Genomic DNA, 14,730 nt, shown 5'->3' on the forward strand with positions numbered 1-14,730 from the left:
TCAACCAATGCTCACTTAGAATTCATGCTGGGGCCCTTTACACAAGCACTTTAGCAGACTTTAACTCTTTTTTTTTTTTGGCTGTGTTGGGTCTTTGTTTCTGTGCGAGGGCTTTCTCTAGTTGCTCCGAGCGGGGGCCACTCTTCATCGCGGTGCGCGGGCCTCTCACTATCGCGGCCTCTCTTGTTGCAGAGCACAGGCTCCAGATGCGCAGGCTCAGTAGTTGTGGCTCACGGGCCTAGTTGCTCCGCGGCATGTGGGATCTTCCCAGACTAGGGCTCGAACCCGTGTCCCCTGCATTAGCAGGCAGATTCTCAACCACTGTGCCACCAGGGAAGTCCTACAATACTGTTATACCTGAGAAGTCCCCAAGGGTTGGTTTGGTTTTTTTTTCCGGTACGCGCGCCTCTCACTGTTGTGGCCTTTCCCGTCGCGGAGCACAGGCTCCGGACGCGCAGGCTCAGCGGCCATGGCTCACGGGCCCAGCCGCTCCGCGGGATGTGGGATCTTCCCGGACCGGGGCACGAACCCGTGTCCCCTGCATCGGCAGGCGGACTCTCAACCACTGCGCCGCCAGGGAAGCCCTTGACTTTAACTCTTGAAGCATAGCAGTTGCCGGGAACACCACAGTTTCTGGATCTTGGCTGTCTGAATTCAAATCTCGACTTCACCTACTAGCTGCGTGATGTGCGCAAGTCGCTTAACTTCTCTGGGCCTGCTTGCTCATCTGTAAAATGGGAATAAAAGCACCTACCTCGCAGAGTATTGTGAGAACTAAATAAAGTCATACCCAGTAAATGCCTAGAACAATGGCAAAGACATAGGAGTACTATATGCTTGCCATTATTACTATTTCTATTCTTATTTTAGCTGCTACCTCACCCTTCTGTGCCCACTTCGTCCCTCCCGGCCCAAGGTGGCCCGCCCAAATTGGCAGGTTTTGATTGGGGAGGTGCTTTGGAGCAGGTGCACAGCCCACACCCAGGACTTCATCAGCCCTCACTGCACTGGAGCAACCAAGGCCAGGCCAAGCCCAGGTGGAGCCAGGATGAGGTCCTGAGAACCTTCAGGGGGCCTAAGGCAGCCCCTCCCTAACAGGCAGCTCCAGCCCATGCCTCTGCTGCTTTGACATCACAGAAGCTCTTGGTCACATCAAAAATCGTACTCCTCCATCCTGTGGCTGAGGAGGGGTTGGGAAAACTAAGTGGACTGAGATTAATTTGGTGCTCAATTTGTGCCCACATACCCCTACCAATGCCCCCCAGGGAGCAAAATTTTGCAGTCAGCTTGGGCCACACCCCATTGTCCATTTCCCAGGAACCAGCAGACACTGCTACCACCACAGCCACTGTAACATCACAGGGGCCTTTGGTGATACTTCTTCAGAGGACTGGGCAGACAGGGATGTTACTCCTGGGGGCCAGGAGGGTGTGTCTTAGACTGAAACCAAGAACCAAAATGGAGTTGGCCACTAGTGCACCTACCTACCCTCCCCACCTCTCTCTGCCATCCCCATCCCTACTGCCCCACTGGGTCCTGCTTAGCCCCTCCCTAAATGGGGAAGGAGGGGCCACCAGAGGCCAAGTAGGGCGGGACTGTTGTGGCTATAAATTCCAAAAAAGCCACTCAACTCCCAGAGCAGGATCCCTGGAATTCTACCCTGTCAGCTGCTGCTGTTGCTACCGTTCTCAGTACCCTCACCATGAAAGGCCTTCTGTTGATCACCTTGTCTTCTCTGCTCTGCTGGGTCTCAGGTGAGCACCTGGGGGCCCCAAGGACCTGGTTCACCTGGTTAGGACTTTTACACCCTGCCCCGGGCACTGCCCTACACTACCTGCTACTCAAGGTCCCAAGCGCCCCCAGACCCAACTGGCTCAGCTCTCCTGTGCCCCACTGTGACAGGGTCCTTGCTCTGTTTCTCAAGGACCCATGTCTCCATCTTCAGACTCTTCCCCACCTCCAAGACACACTCTTCTGACCTGCCCAGGGTTCCAGGTCCCCTGTTCCCCACTCCTTGGAAACCCTGATATCCAGTTCCCCTGCCAGCCCCACTCTGGTACAGAACTCTCCAGGATCCAGCTTACCTGCTTTCTCCTCTCACCACCTGCACTCAGCCAGGGCGTCCTCCCAGAAATCTAGGCAACCAGTCTGGGGCTTCTTTTGTGACCCCTCCTCCCATCTACTCCATCAGGGACTTTGTGCTCAGTCCCTCGAGCAGTGGCCTTTCCTAGATCGCCCCCCTGCTCCTCCCTGAGGTGCATACCTCCAGGAACACAAGCTTTCTGGAGGGCTCCAGTGACCTCTCAGAACCTCCCAGGGAACCAGGGAGATTTCCCGGCCTTCTAGGGAGGGAATGCCAAGGTTGCTCACCCCCAGGGTGAGGTGGGTTTCACTGAGGTGCAGTCACCAGGCTCCTCCACCGACTGAACCCTTCCGTCCCTCAAACCTTGAATCGGATGCAACAGAAACTTTCGGGGTGCCACCTTCTGCCTTTCTGCACCCATCCTCTCCATTTTGGTAAAGTGCTCGGATGGGTTCTGATGATCTGTCTCCCAGATACTTCTCCTTTCTGTCAGAGAGCTACTGGGGTGGGAGGATTCAGTTCAAGTCTGGTTCCTCTTCCCATGCTCTTGGCAGCCCCAGGAGGTGAAGAATACATTGCTAATCTGGCCCCAGGTGGCTTTCTTGCCAGCCTCAAGTTCCAAGCCATTTCTGCAAGTGTTGTAACCACCGTGATTTTTACTTTTAAGGTTTCTTCCTATTTCAAGACTCCATCTGTGACCTCTTCTGAATTCCTTCATCTCCTCCCTCGCCACCTCCATTCCTTCCCCATGGTATTCTCACATTTCATCTGTCCCCAGCCCCATTGTTGGTAACTGCCTCTCTCGACTCATCTCCAGATGGGGTGGAGTGAAGGAAGATATTTAGGGTGTGGGCCATTCACAGAGCAACTCCACCCTCACCCGCTTGCATTTTTTCTGCGTCACTCACCCTCTCTGTCCCTACCAGAACAAACAGGTCAGAATACCTACTTGATTGGCTCTTCTCCACCCTGCCCACCAGCTGGGCTCATCCCCAGGTGAGTCAGACACTCCGTCACTTCAGCCCGACTTGTGTCTTCCCAGCTGACATTCGCTGTCACTCCTGCTACAAGGTCCCTTTGCTGGGCTGTGTGGACCGGCAGTCCTGCCACCTGGAACCAGGACAGCAATGCCTGACAACAAATGTGTACCTCGGTAACATTCCTTTCTTCAGTGGGGAGAGGGGACCAGTGGGAGACTCTATGGCTGGGGCTGAGGTGGAACAGAGAATTACAGCAATGATAATATTTGGCCAAGGATTATTACGTGCCAGGCACCATCCTACGTCTTTACAAGGATTGTTTCAATTAATGCTCATGACAACCCTATGAAGTGTGGGTGCTATTATTATACTGAGAAAACAGCCTCAAAAAGAGACAGTAACAGGTGCAAAGCCTCATGGGCAGCAAGTGATAGGACCAGGATTGGGGTGAGGGGCAGGGTAAGGAAGTGCAGGATAAAGGATAGACTGAGAAGAGATACAGAAGGGGAAGGCCAAGGGCAGAGTTGGGAAGGAAGGAAGCCTGGGTGGGGTGCACGGGATGGGGAGGTGGACACAGGCATGCCAGGTGCCCATCTTAACTGTCCCCACTGCCCCCTCCTAACCCCAGGGAAGATGTGGGTTTTCTCCAACCTACGCTGTGGCACACCAGAAGAGCCCTGTCGGGAGGCCTTCAACCAAACCAACCACAAGCTAGGCCTGACCTATAACACCACCTGCTGCAACAAGGACAACTGCAATAATCCAGCCCCTCGGCCCACCCCGGCCCTGGCCCTTGTCCTCCTTACCTCCTTGGCTGGCCTTAGCCTCTGGCTGTTGCACTGAGACTCACTCCATGGCTGCCCCTCCTCCCACCTGCCTTAGCCTCTCTTCTTGTGTCTTCATATCCTCTGCTTCCTTTTGCTCAGAAAAGCATTTCTCCAGACCCTTCACATTTCTTTAATTAGACGGTGGTCCCCCGATCCATCCTTCCATCCCACACCCTCCACTCTACTTCTCTGGAGTCTCTTTCCATTTCCCTTGACACCACTCCAGATCCTCCATCGTCTCCTAGAAGGGCTCCGCACTTTGCCTCCTGAACTCCCCTGTGCCCTATGTGAGGAGGGATTGGAATCTGGGCCTGAAATGGGGTTTCTGTCCTGTCCCCAGTGAAGGCTCCCAGGAAGGACCTGATGACCTCACTGTATGAACTGATTCTCCAAACCCTGGCTCCCATACGTACCTCATCCCCTTGCTCACCCCTTTCCATTTTGAGTAATAAATATCTGTATATGATCAGTTGTGTATCAGAAGATCTATTGTCAGAGGCGCCCTCCCAGGAAATAACACTCTCAGCCCTCACACTCACCACTCACCCAAGAACCCTTCAGGGAGTTTCTCTCAGAGGCTGGGCTGGGGCAGATGGAAAAACAGGTTTTGCAGGCTTCCATCCTCTCTTCCAGTGTCTGGGTTGTGGCGTACAGGGCCCAGTGTTTGGAGAAGCAATATTTACCTTAAATTTAGGCCACACCTCTGAGATACTGCCAAGAAAGAGGTGCAGTCTGGCTTGAGGGCTCCTCAGAAAGGGTAGGAGAGTTGCATGGGGATGGGACCTGGGACCCTCTTTCCAGGCCTCAGTCCCTCAAGTTAGATTCAGAGGCCTCACCTGGCCCAGTATGTGGGGCACCAAGCCACCCTCCTATCACAGTGCTTACATTTCCTTTCTCAATTCCAAGTAGTCATATTGGGAGCCAAGTTGCAAACGCGGGGAAGGGGAACAAGCCCAGACAACGAGGCTCATTGATTCCTGGTGGCCCCCACTCAGCCCAGAGCCTGCTCCCCTCAGTGATCCTCGTTGCTAAGGAAGATTCTCCCTAGCAACAGGGTGCAGGAGTCACATAGGGCAGATTCTCCATTGTCCTTTGGGGTTTAGTTGGTTAAGGAGTGCACCATTGCAACTAAGTCCACTGATCCTTGATAACCCCTAAACTAGAGCCTGGTTGCCCCCACATTACTCCATCAGCCCTCCCATCAACAAAAGATGGAATGTTCCAGTCAGCTCCAGAGTGGTCGGTAGATTTTAATGGCTCACAGAGGAGTGTTTATCTTCTCACCTCAGATCCCCTTTGTTCCCTTGCTCCCTTGCTCCCTTCTCTTCCCCTACTCCCACTACCCTCTCCACAGTCCTGGCAAAAGCCAGGCTAGGGCGGTGACCCCTGCAGCCACGATGCACGCGGGGGCTGCAGTGCTCGCCACAGCACTGTTGCACAGGTCGCAGACGCAGCAGTCCCTGTGGGTCATATAAGTCACGTCTCCCACCACCTCTGTTTCCACTCTGCTGCAATGATGGGCCGCCACGCAGGCTGCATGGTGATGAATCAAGGTCACTGAGGCTGAGAGAGAGAATGAGATTGGGCTGTTGGACTCCTGGCTTGAGGACTTGCCTTCTGGGGCAGAGCAGATGTGATTCCAAGGAGCCCAAAGGGATCCTCTGCCCCCTCAAAAAACACCTCCCTGTCGGGCTTCCCTGGAGGCGCAGTGGTTGAGAGTCCGCCTGCCGATGCGGGGGACGTGAGTTCGTGCCCCGGTCTGGGAAGATCCCACATGCCACAGAGCAGCTGGGCCCATGAGCCACGGACGCTGAGCCTGCGCGTCCGGAGCCTGTGCTCCGCAACGGGAAAGGCCACGGCAGTGAGAGGCCCATGTACCGCAAAAGAAACCCAAAAAAACAAACAAACAAACAAAAAAAACACCTCCCTGAAACCAAGTGAATCCCTGATGGGATGCACTGAAAGAGACCAACATCACTTCTTGCCAAAAACTCATGACCTCAGTCTAATCATGAGAAAATATCAGGTAATCCAAATTGCACAACGTTCTATAAAATAACTCATCAGGACTCTTCAAAAATGTCAAGATCATGGAATCAAAGGAAGACTCAGAACTGTCCCAGAGTGGGGACGACTAAGAAGACAGGAGAGCTAAAGGCAATGTAGGATCCTGGTGTGGGTCCTGGATCAGAAAAAGGACATCAGTGGGACAACTGGCTAAATTGAGTAAGGTCTATAGGTTAGTTAGTTGTACTGTACCGGTGTTATTTTCTGATTTTGCTAATTGTACTATGGTTATATAAGACATTAACATTAGAGGAAACTGGGTGAGGCTATACAGTACTGATCTGTACTATTTTTCTAATAAGATTAACTTTTCTGTCAACCTAAAATTATTTAGAAACAAAAAAATTAGAATACACACACACACATACCTCCCTGGTCCTTAGCTGATGCCTGCAAGTTGAAGTTTGGCTGAATGTTTTGGTCCCTGCCTTCAAGGGAGCTTTTTACCCATTTGTGAGTGAATGGGCCTCTGAGACTCTTTCTGGAGGGTAAAGAGGAGGGGGTGGGGCCACACAGACAGCGGGCTTCCAGGGGCTCAGTGCCAGGAGCCAGAAGGGGCTACAGACTGCTCCACTCTGACAGCGGCACCATCTGCCCAGAGCCAGACTGAGCCTAGAAGGTTCTGGAAGCCAGAAGGACTGAAGTAGTAGGGGCTGGAGGCAGGGGGACAAACGGAGGACTCACGGTTTCCAGATGGCTTGGTCTGTCTCAGGTCTGGTTGGGGTTTGCCCTCCAGGAAGCCGCAGCGTTTGCCCTGGCCGCAAGTGGTCACGGTCTCTTTGCAGGGGCCGCTGGGACCTGCACCGCAGTCATAGCACCGCTTGCGGTTTCCTGGCAGGAGAGAAGAGGTGCTGGAACTGGGCGGGGGTGGGGGGCGGCTGGCACAGGGCGACGGGCCTTTGTGACAGGCGCCTTGGCTGCCTCCTTACCCAAGGCAGCCCGCAGCAGGGCGCTGAGCGGGATCCCAGCAAACAGGGGGTTCATTGTGTCTGCCTGTGTCTGTAGCGCCTCTCCCTCCCGCCCACCCGCCTCCCTGGCCCCGCTCTGCCAGCCTTTTATCCCCCTTGCCTTGGGCTTTTTTTAAATTTTTGGCTGCATTGGGTCTTCGTTGCTGCGCGCAGGCTTTCTCCAGTTGTGCTTGCCTTGGGCTTTATAGGGCAATAAAACGGGAGGAAAGAGACTCCTCCAGCAGCCACCGGGAGCCCCAGTGGGGACAGGGAGGGGCCCCCACAGGAGAAAGAGCTCTCAGCATCCTCTGGCATCCCCAAACTCTTCCATCTCAGGAACAATTCTAAAACGGTGGCCCCAGACCTCCTGCGGGTCCCTAAGGCCCTTTCAGAGGGTCCTCCACCGTCTTCCTCTTCCAACTACATATCTGTCAGATTTTCTTCAGATACTTCAATCAAAACAAATCCCAACAGGTTGAATGCAGAAGCAGATGTGAAAACCCAGCCATCTTCTATTTCTTCTATTAAGCCCAACATTAAACAGATTCCCCAAAGGGTAAAACCATGCCACCCTTCTCACTGTACTGTTGGGAAAGGAATTACTTTCCGCAAAACTATGCTTTGTTAACATGTAATAGGTTTATTGTTTTTTTATTTTTAAATGAACCTATTAAAATATTCTGTTTCTATTTCTCATATAGCAAATATTGATATAACTTACATAAGGAAAGCTCTTTGGGGTGTTCAGTAATTTTTGTGTGTAAAGAGGTCCTGAGATAAATGTTTTGAAAACTGTTGCTCAGTGGATACCTGTGTCTCCTCTGCCTCACCTCCACCTCACATCTCCCCCACCCTGTCTGCCTCTTACTCCCAGTACGTTCTGCCCTGATTCCCCAGGTGCAGCTCTTCTCCCCAATCTCTAAGCCCCCGTCTTCCAGACTCTACCACCCGTACTCCCCAGATCTTATCGTTGCCTTCCTTCCTGGTCTTTCTGACCCTCATCCCGGCACCAGTGGAAACACATCAGTCCCTCTGGCCGCACCCATGATTCTTTCCTCTAATGCAGTAAGGCTGGGAGAGATAATTATGGGGTAAGAATGTTGAGGCTTGGGGGGATCAAAGGAATGGGAAGCTGGGTGGCGTCCTCCCTTATGCAGCTGCAGCTGGGCTCTGTGTGTGGGCCGGTGGGTGGGGGATTGTTGAGCCCACACTCAAACACCGCTCGCCAACTCTGGGCCAGGGCTCAAGGTCAAGGAGAGTGACCTTGACAGACTTAAATGCACAGAAGGACAAAAGATAGAGAAACAAAAACAAGGAGATGAGAGAGCAAAGAACAGCTTGAGACAAGGGGAGGGAGGGAAAGGAGTAGGAGGGGAAGTGACAGACGCTGACAGACACCGGTTCGACAGGAGCGACAGACGCAGCTAAGAGTAACAGACCAACGCTGTGGGAATGGAGAACACCCTTAAGGCAAGAGCAGGCTCTAGTAGGAGACAGGGAGGATGTGAGAACAGGGTCCCTGCTATGTCAGTCTGCCAAATCTGGTCCCCCACCCTCAGATTCACTCCCTAGGTGTGTTTGTTTACTGCTCCCTCCCTGTCTCACTCAGATGCTCCATCTCTCCAACTCTAGGATCTCTGGGTGCAGATCACATTCTCCCAGACCCCTAAGCCCCGGGTCCAGCCATGGGCACCTCCAGCATTTTCCTCTGCATTCTGTTCCTCGGTGGGGCACTGGATAAGGGTGGGCTGGGGAATCCTTGGGGGCTGGGCGCAGGGTGGGGTGGTGGTGCTGGCAGGGGCTTGTGGAGGAGCCTGGGGTCTGGGTGTGGGGGGTGGCGGAGAGGGTGCTGAGAAATGCCAAGGAGGGAGTTGTAGGGGTTTTGGAAAGAAAAGCTACTGGGAATGGTCTCAGGACAGCCTGATGAGGTGGAACAAGAAAAATTTCCTTTCAAAGGCATTTGAGAATAACTGTTTCTTTCCTGCGGCATCTTTGACAAGCCTCTGTCTCCCCTGACCCTTATCTCACCTCCTGTTTCTTTGCTGGGCCCCTTGGTCAATGTTAATTCCTGTTTTCTCATCTGACTTAGCATCATCTGCTTAACTTCTTCACCGGCAACCCCTCCCCGTCCCGGCCTGGTTTTTTGTGTCATTCTCTGTGCTCATCTCTGATTCTCTTGGCTTCTGTTCATGTCTGTGTGTCTCTCACACTCCCTGTATCCCTCGTGCCTCTGTGTCGTTTCCTTTTCCTGTATTATCCCCCCTCCCTTCTCTGTGTCTCTTTTTCTATTTCTGTCTATTTTTCCCTCCACTTCACTGCTCCTCTCTCCCCACTTTGTGTATCACCTCTGTCTGTGCATCCCGTTCCCAAATCTGGGCTCAGCCTCTCACCTGTCCTGTTTGCCTCTCCTCCCTGCCTGATCTCCACCGACCCCACAGGTCTCGCCACTTCCCCTGCCCGGAGACGGCTCCACTGTTACACCTGCAACTTCGCCAAACCCTGCTACCCTGTTCCTACCGAGTGTCAGGATGATGAAGTTTGTGGCATCAGTATTGGTACCTCAGGGAGGACTCCTTAGGCCTTCCCTACGGCCATCCATCCTGCCTTTCCTGTGGCCTCCTGGCCCTTGCCTCCTTCCTGCCCCTGCCTCAGCATCCCCTCTTTGTCCCATAGAACAGTGAGGTCATCGAGCGGAAAGCCTGCCTCCCAAGGACCCAGCGCTCTCTGCAGGGCCATGCCACCTACTGGTCACTCTCCTACACTCCTCGGCACCACTGCTGCGAGGAGGACCTGTGCGATGCAGCCACCATGCCACCATGCCGCATCGGCTCCCCAGGCTCCTCCTTATCACCCCACTCATCCTCGTGGCCAGCTTCACCTGGGGAGCCCACCTCCTCCACCAGCCTGCAACCCAAGACTCTTCCACTATCGCCGTGGCCCTGGAAACACCTGCATAGACACTTCTGAGATCTGCCCAAGAACCTGATCTTGTACAGAGACCTCACACCCCTTGGGCCCAGCACCTTCATGGACCCCTCCCCAAACCCGATTCCTACAGGCACTGCTCTAGCCTCTTCCTGCCCAGAGGCACCTACCCGGAGCCCAGCCTCATAAAGAACACCTGTTCTAAATCTCTGGTCTTTTCTAAATGTCTGTGGCTGATGCATTCTCTCAGCCCCAGCTCTCTGGCAAGGCAGGCGTTTGACAGAGCTGTGGGTCCCAGGCAAGGGGATCGAAGGGGCACCAGGTGTGACGAGGATGAGGGTCCTGCTAGGAGAGATTAATTTGGTAGGTCAGGAAGGAGGGCTTGGGGAACTATGAAGAGTAAATATAATAAAAGTGCTATCTGGGGCGCAGTGGTTGAGAGTCCGCCTGCTGGACTCTGGTTCCCTGGTGGCACAGTGGTTGAGAGTCCGCCTGCTGGACTCTGGTTCCCTGGTGGCACAGTGGTTGAGAGTCCGCCTGCTGGACTCTGGTTCCCTGGTGGCGCAGTGGTTGAGAGTCTGCCTGCCGATGCAGGGGGCACGGGTTCGTGTCCCGGTCTGGGAAGATCCCACATGCCACAGAGCAGCAACTGTTCCATGTCTGTCTCTGTGTGTGTGTGTGTGTGTGTGTGTGTGTGTGTGCGCACACACATGTGCTCTAACAGCAAACTATAGCTACTTGGTGGGTTGGGCTGGGGTGCTGGCACGTGAGCCACAACTTTCACATCATCCTCCATCTGTCATTGATATCCTCCTTCTTGCCGTTAACTTAGCTTAAGCCACTGCAGCGTGAAGGGTTTAGGTAAGATTTCTGAGAAAGCTTTTCTCCAGTGAAGCCCAAGCTTGAGTAGACACACAGAGGGGCCCCTGGTGGAGTGGTGAGGGTGTGGCCAGAAGACCAGCTCATTTCTGCGTGAGGCTAGGAGCTGGGAGCACCGGTGCCCTCCCCCGCTTCACCAGCCCAGACTTGTCCTGGTTCACTGACAGCCAAGCACGCAGGGCCCAGTTACTCACCCCACCAGGGAATTCGCCCACCCAGCACGGTGGACACTACCTCTGCCCAGGGGCCCCCAGGATGTCAGGGTGGTAAGCTGCTCCCTGCTCCGGATGCCACAGTGGAGCGCCTAGGATAAGGGGGGGCCGTGGGGGTGGTGGCCAGGCACAGGTACCCCCATCCTGACTCAGTTCCCTCCACTACCATCTGAGGAAGTCTGGGGTCTGATTAGAGGTGCTTCTCTCTCAATTTCTTTTCTTTGCGAGGATGAGACAGGGGTGGGGATCTGGCTTAATTTAGAGGCAAGTTGAGTCTTCTTTCCATTCTCTCTGTCCCTCAGTCCTCCCACTTTGTACTTCTATTTGTTCTCTCTCTCTCTCCATCTCTTTCCCTTTACCCTGACTTGGGCCTCTTCCCTTCTCTCTTCTTCAGTTTCCCCCATTTGTCCTTTGGTTCCCCCATAACTGATTCTCCACCACTGCTCAAGTCTCTGGATTCCTCTGTCTCTTTTCTTCATCCCCACCCCTCCTCAACCCCTTCCAGCTACCCCAAGCTCCCCTCAACCCCATGGTACTGCAGGCTCAGGGCCACCCCTCCACTGGCTTCTGTGAGACAGAAAACCACACTTTTCATAGGTGACATCACAGAATAATGCTTCTCCTTTCCTTCAGCCCCCAGCCCCTACACACACACACACACACACACACACACACACAGAAAGCTTGGCTGCTGGAGACCAGCTGGACTGTGAAGTAACACTCCCAGCCCCTGCCCCCTTGCCAAGGTTTTCGGGAATCTTTCAGGTGCCAGATGGCCAGGGAGACAGCAGGTCACACTTCCCAGCAGATGTCGTCGAGATCACCTGGTCTTAGGGGCAGGTGGGCTGTGGGTTTTGCAAAGCGGAAAGACATTAAGGATACTTCTATTCTCCACGTCCTCAGGAACCGGCATCCCATCCCCACCCCAACCTCAGTCTCCTCCGGGATTTAAGCCTCTGCCCCCTAGTTGTTCCTCACCTGAGGTGGGCCAAATGGATGTTCTCATAGACCTGGATCTCGGGTTTGAACTGAGGAAACGAGGCATCTGGGGAGAAAGAGCCATATGAGGTGTGGCAGAGAAGTCACAGATAACTCAGAGCTGTATTCCTTACTCCCCTCCTCCCCTAGAGAAGACAGGGTATAGAGGCAAGATATGAGCCCACCCCTCTGGGAAGGAGGGACTCACTTCTGTGCTTAGTCCCCTGGATCCTCCGCCTCCAGAGCATGACGCTGAGGACCACGATGGTGAACCCCTGGCCCACTGTGAGCAGCAGCATCAGGATCCAGGGTGCATCCCACTCTGTGGAAGGGGCACAGAGGGCAGGGGAGGCATCCATGGAGGCTGCAGTAAGGGCAAGACAAGAGGGATGAGGAGGGAGGCAGGGAGGGGGGTCTGTCCCTCATGCCCCAAAGAAAGGCTTTCCCCCATAGTCTGGTGGGCTCTTCCAAAAGAAGGCTTCCTTGCCCCCAATACCCACCGCCCCATTTTGCCTGTTTCCAGGCCTCTCACCCTGATCCCATAAACCAACATTGATAGAGAGTGGTGATGCCCCCCAGCTACACATGGATGGCTAACTCCAGGGTGGACCACCAGCCATAACTGTGATTTTTTTCCTCAAGCCCTTCACAGTAATCCACCCTTTTAAGAAAAAAAGAAAATGCCTTCTGTTTATTCATTCTTCCATTCATCCACTCCACAGGTATTTGCTGAGTGCCCACCACATGCCAGACCCCAGATTAGGTGTGAGGATGTAGAGGGAAGTAAAACCCAGTCACTGCCTGTTAGTTGGCCTCTGCTTACCAAAATAATGGTCATTTGCTCCTCCCTCCTGCCTTGTAAATGGGTTATTCTACATCCAATAGCATTCCTTCTCTGTATAATGGACTTTTTATTGTAAAACAATTATATATTTTTTCTCCTTCTGCCTCCACCATCAACGGGCCATTATAACATCAGTGCATATATCCTTTCTTCAAAAGACAACCGCCCCAGCAATAATTCTTACCTTCTTCCTCACTGCTAAGGGATATTCCACAAAGATCATAGATTATCCTATTTCTAAACAAAGGTATATTCCACCAGAATTCCTCTTCTCCCACTTGACTGATGGTCTATTCCATCAGAAAGTTGGCTTAACCAGCCCCCTTCTCTGTTACAGATTCAGTCAGTGAGAAAAAAGCCCTCCTCCTCCAGGCAGTGGAGGATAAAAACAGCCAATAACAGATTCGCCCCCTCCCCTAGCTAGCAGTGCGGGATGTGTCGGAGGCAACATCCCTTCCCTCAGTGTCCATCAGTTTACCTGCCAGGCTAAAGCTGACCCCTTTGTTCTGAGGCATGAGGCAGCGGATGTTTCTTGGTCTACGTCCCCTGGGCTCAGGAAGCCCCTCCCCAGGACACACCAAGAGCAGGGCAGCTCCATCACCCCAGAAGGACTGCACACGCCCCCTCACAGGACCCTTCCCCTCCAGCCAGGTCACAGAGTCCAGGCGTCTGGCGGGGACCACAGAGCACAGGAGGATAGAGCAGGGGGATCCATCTGCAGCCCTCGCAGAGAACTGGGATCCTGGAGGGAGAGAGGGACTCCTCAGTTCTTTGTCTGGGCTTCCCTGCTTCCCAGTGGCTGCTGGTCTGCACGCTCCCCACTCACCTCTGAGCACGGAGACATCATACACCCTCCAGTTCTGGTACTTGTGGCGCTGACCCAGCACGGCGCACCAGTACCGCCCAGCGTCTCCCTCCTTGGACCCTTCCAGCCACAAAGAGTTGTTTCCCAGGAGCTTGAGCCTGGATTCCCTTCCGGTTTTCCCACGGTCTGGGGCTGGCCTGGCTACTTGGACGTGGGCCACTAAAGCAGTGGAGGAGCCTGTTGCAGGACTGCGGAACCAGGACAGGAATTCGTCTCCATGCAGGGTGGGTGGTGAAGGACATGGCAGCTCCATTGCCTCCCCCAGTGCCACATAGATGGCCTGGATGTTGTCTGTGGGGAGGGGGCTGTGTGAGACCAGAGACCTCCATCAGGTCAACAACCCCACCCGTCAACCTCCTACCCCTGGCTTCTTCCCCTTCTGGGGTCCCCCAGCACTGGGCCTGACTGTGAGCACTTTTCTCAAGTGACAGCAACAAAAAAGTAAGGTGGAGAGAAGAGGATGGGGCTTTCCCCACCTCTCCTGGCAAGTGAGGGAATCTGAGGGCAAGAGGGAAAAGGCTGGAATAGTTGACAAATGCCCATACCCCTCCCTTTTGTTTCTCCTCTTCTGGATGAGCATTTACTTGTCCGTTCTTATTTTCTAAAGGAAACTGTACCTGACCTGGACCCTCGCTGACTCTGGATCTTTCCCAGTATTAGAGGCAGGGGGAGGTCAACTGGGGTAAATCTATCTTCTTGAGACAGATGCCTTCCCCAGGCCGCTAAGGAGAAACAGCAGCAGTCCCTCCCAACCCTGTGAATAGGTGAAGGACCCCTCAACTCCTGCTCCTTACCTGCAGCGGCCTGAGGGAGCCCATGTAGGCACAGAAGGAGGAGGAATAAGGCAGCCATGGGGAGAGCTTACCAAGTTCTCTTGCCTGGGACCTGCTATCCCCAGGGAGGAAACAGAGCCCAGATAAAGGCCCATACTCCCTATTCTGGAGTGACATGGGCCTTTGAAGGGGATGGGAATGCTGGGGAGATAAAGCCCAGCTGCATGTCTAATGGGGGAAAAAGTGACAACCACCTTTCTGTGCCAAGAGGGAGAAGACCAAGTTCAGGCCACTCCAAAGATGACCTCTTCACCCTTCAGACTCCACATCAGCTGAAGGACTCAGAACAA

The 14,730-nt window shown here is 53.8% G+C and overlaps 3 protein-coding genes across 5 annotated transcripts; 2 read left to right on the forward strand and 1 right to left on the reverse strand.

The window, feature by feature from the left end:
- The first annotated feature begins 1,642 nt into the window (after nucleotides 1-1,642).
- Nucleotides 1,643-4,356, forward strand: LY6G6C (lymphocyte antigen 6 family member G6C). Its single transcript, XM_024738637.1, has 3 exons — nucleotides 1,643-1,754; nucleotides 3,126-3,236; nucleotides 3,692-4,356. Exons 1-3 carry the CDS (start codon nucleotides 1,703-1,705, stop codon nucleotides 3,904-3,906), a joined length of 378 nt encoding a protein of 125 aa, XP_024594405.1. The 5' UTR covers nucleotides 1,643-1,702; the 3' UTR covers nucleotides 3,907-4,356.
- A 744-nt stretch (nucleotides 4,357-5,100) lies between these two features.
- Nucleotides 5,101-14,495, reverse strand: LY6G6F (lymphocyte antigen 6 family member G6F). 3 transcript variants are annotated; one of them, XM_024738593.1, is made up of 6 exons: nucleotides 14,402-14,495; nucleotides 13,569-13,898; nucleotides 13,221-13,484; nucleotides 12,107-12,220; nucleotides 6,642-6,788; nucleotides 5,101-5,453 (listed from the first exon to the last, which is right to left on the reverse strand). In XM_024738593.1, exons 1-6 carry the CDS (start codon nucleotides 14,457-14,459, stop codon nucleotides 5,230-5,232), a joined length of 1,137 nt encoding a protein of 378 aa, XP_024594361.1. In that variant the 5' UTR covers nucleotides 14,460-14,495; the 3' UTR covers nucleotides 5,101-5,229. The 3 variants fall into 3 exon arrangements, with proteins under 3 accessions (XP_024594361.1, XP_024594360.1, XP_024594363.1); XM_024738592.1 differs by having other exon boundaries at nucleotides 5,224-5,453; nucleotides 12,107-12,262; XM_024738595.1 differs by lacking the exons at nucleotides 5,101-5,453; nucleotides 6,642-6,788 and adding exons at nucleotides 11,521-11,765; nucleotides 11,899-11,965 and having other exon boundaries at nucleotides 12,107-12,262.
- On the forward strand, nucleotides 7,602-10,307 carry LOC112395370 (lymphocyte antigen 6G6e-like). Its single transcript, XM_024738500.1, is given in 5 exon segments — nucleotides 7,602-8,647; nucleotides 9,343-9,440; nucleotides 9,578-9,706; nucleotides 9,709-9,856; nucleotides 9,859-10,307. Coding segments are annotated over 5 exon segments (465 nt in total). The 5' UTR covers nucleotides 7,602-8,589; the 3' UTR covers nucleotides 9,891-10,307.
- Nucleotides 14,496-14,730: the final 235 nt, after the last annotated feature.

This window comes from Neophocaena asiaeorientalis, unplaced genomic scaffold (assembly GCF_003031525.2).
Source record: "Neophocaena asiaeorientalis asiaeorientalis breed wild unplaced genomic scaffold, Neophocaena_asiaeorientalis_V1.1 scaffold282, whole genome shotgun sequence".
Taxonomy (NCBI): Eukaryota; Metazoa; Chordata; class Mammalia; order Artiodactyla; family Phocoenidae; genus Neophocaena; species Neophocaena asiaeorientalis.

Excerpts from the sequence above, each read along its gene's own strand:
- LY6G6C (XM_024738637.1), top strand. The coding sequence starts at position 1,703 with ATGAAAGGCCTTCTGTTGATCACCTTGTCTTCTCTGCTCTGCTGGGTC. Across the intron at positions 1,755-3,125 it reads TCTGCTCTGCTGGGTCTCAG|CTGACATTCGCTGTCACTCC; the intron begins GTGAGCACCTGG and ends GTGTCTTCCCAG. Across the intron at positions 3,237-3,691 it reads GACAACAAATGTGTACCTCG|GGAAGATGTGGGTTTTCTCC; the intron begins GTAACATTCCTT and ends TCCTAACCCCAG.
- LY6G6F (XM_024738592.1), bottom strand. The coding sequence starts at position 14,459 with ATGGCTGCCTTATTCCTCCTCCTTCTGTGCCTACATGGGCTCCCTCAG. Across the intron at positions 13,899-14,401 it reads GCTCCCTCAGGCCGCTGCAG|ACAACATCCAGGCCATCTAT; the intron begins GTAAGGAGCAGG and ends CCCTCCCCACAG. Across the intron at positions 6,789-12,106 it reads CCAGGGGACTAAGCACAGAA|GAAACCGCAAGCGGTGCTAT; the intron begins GTGAGTCCCTCC and ends CTCTCCTGCCAG.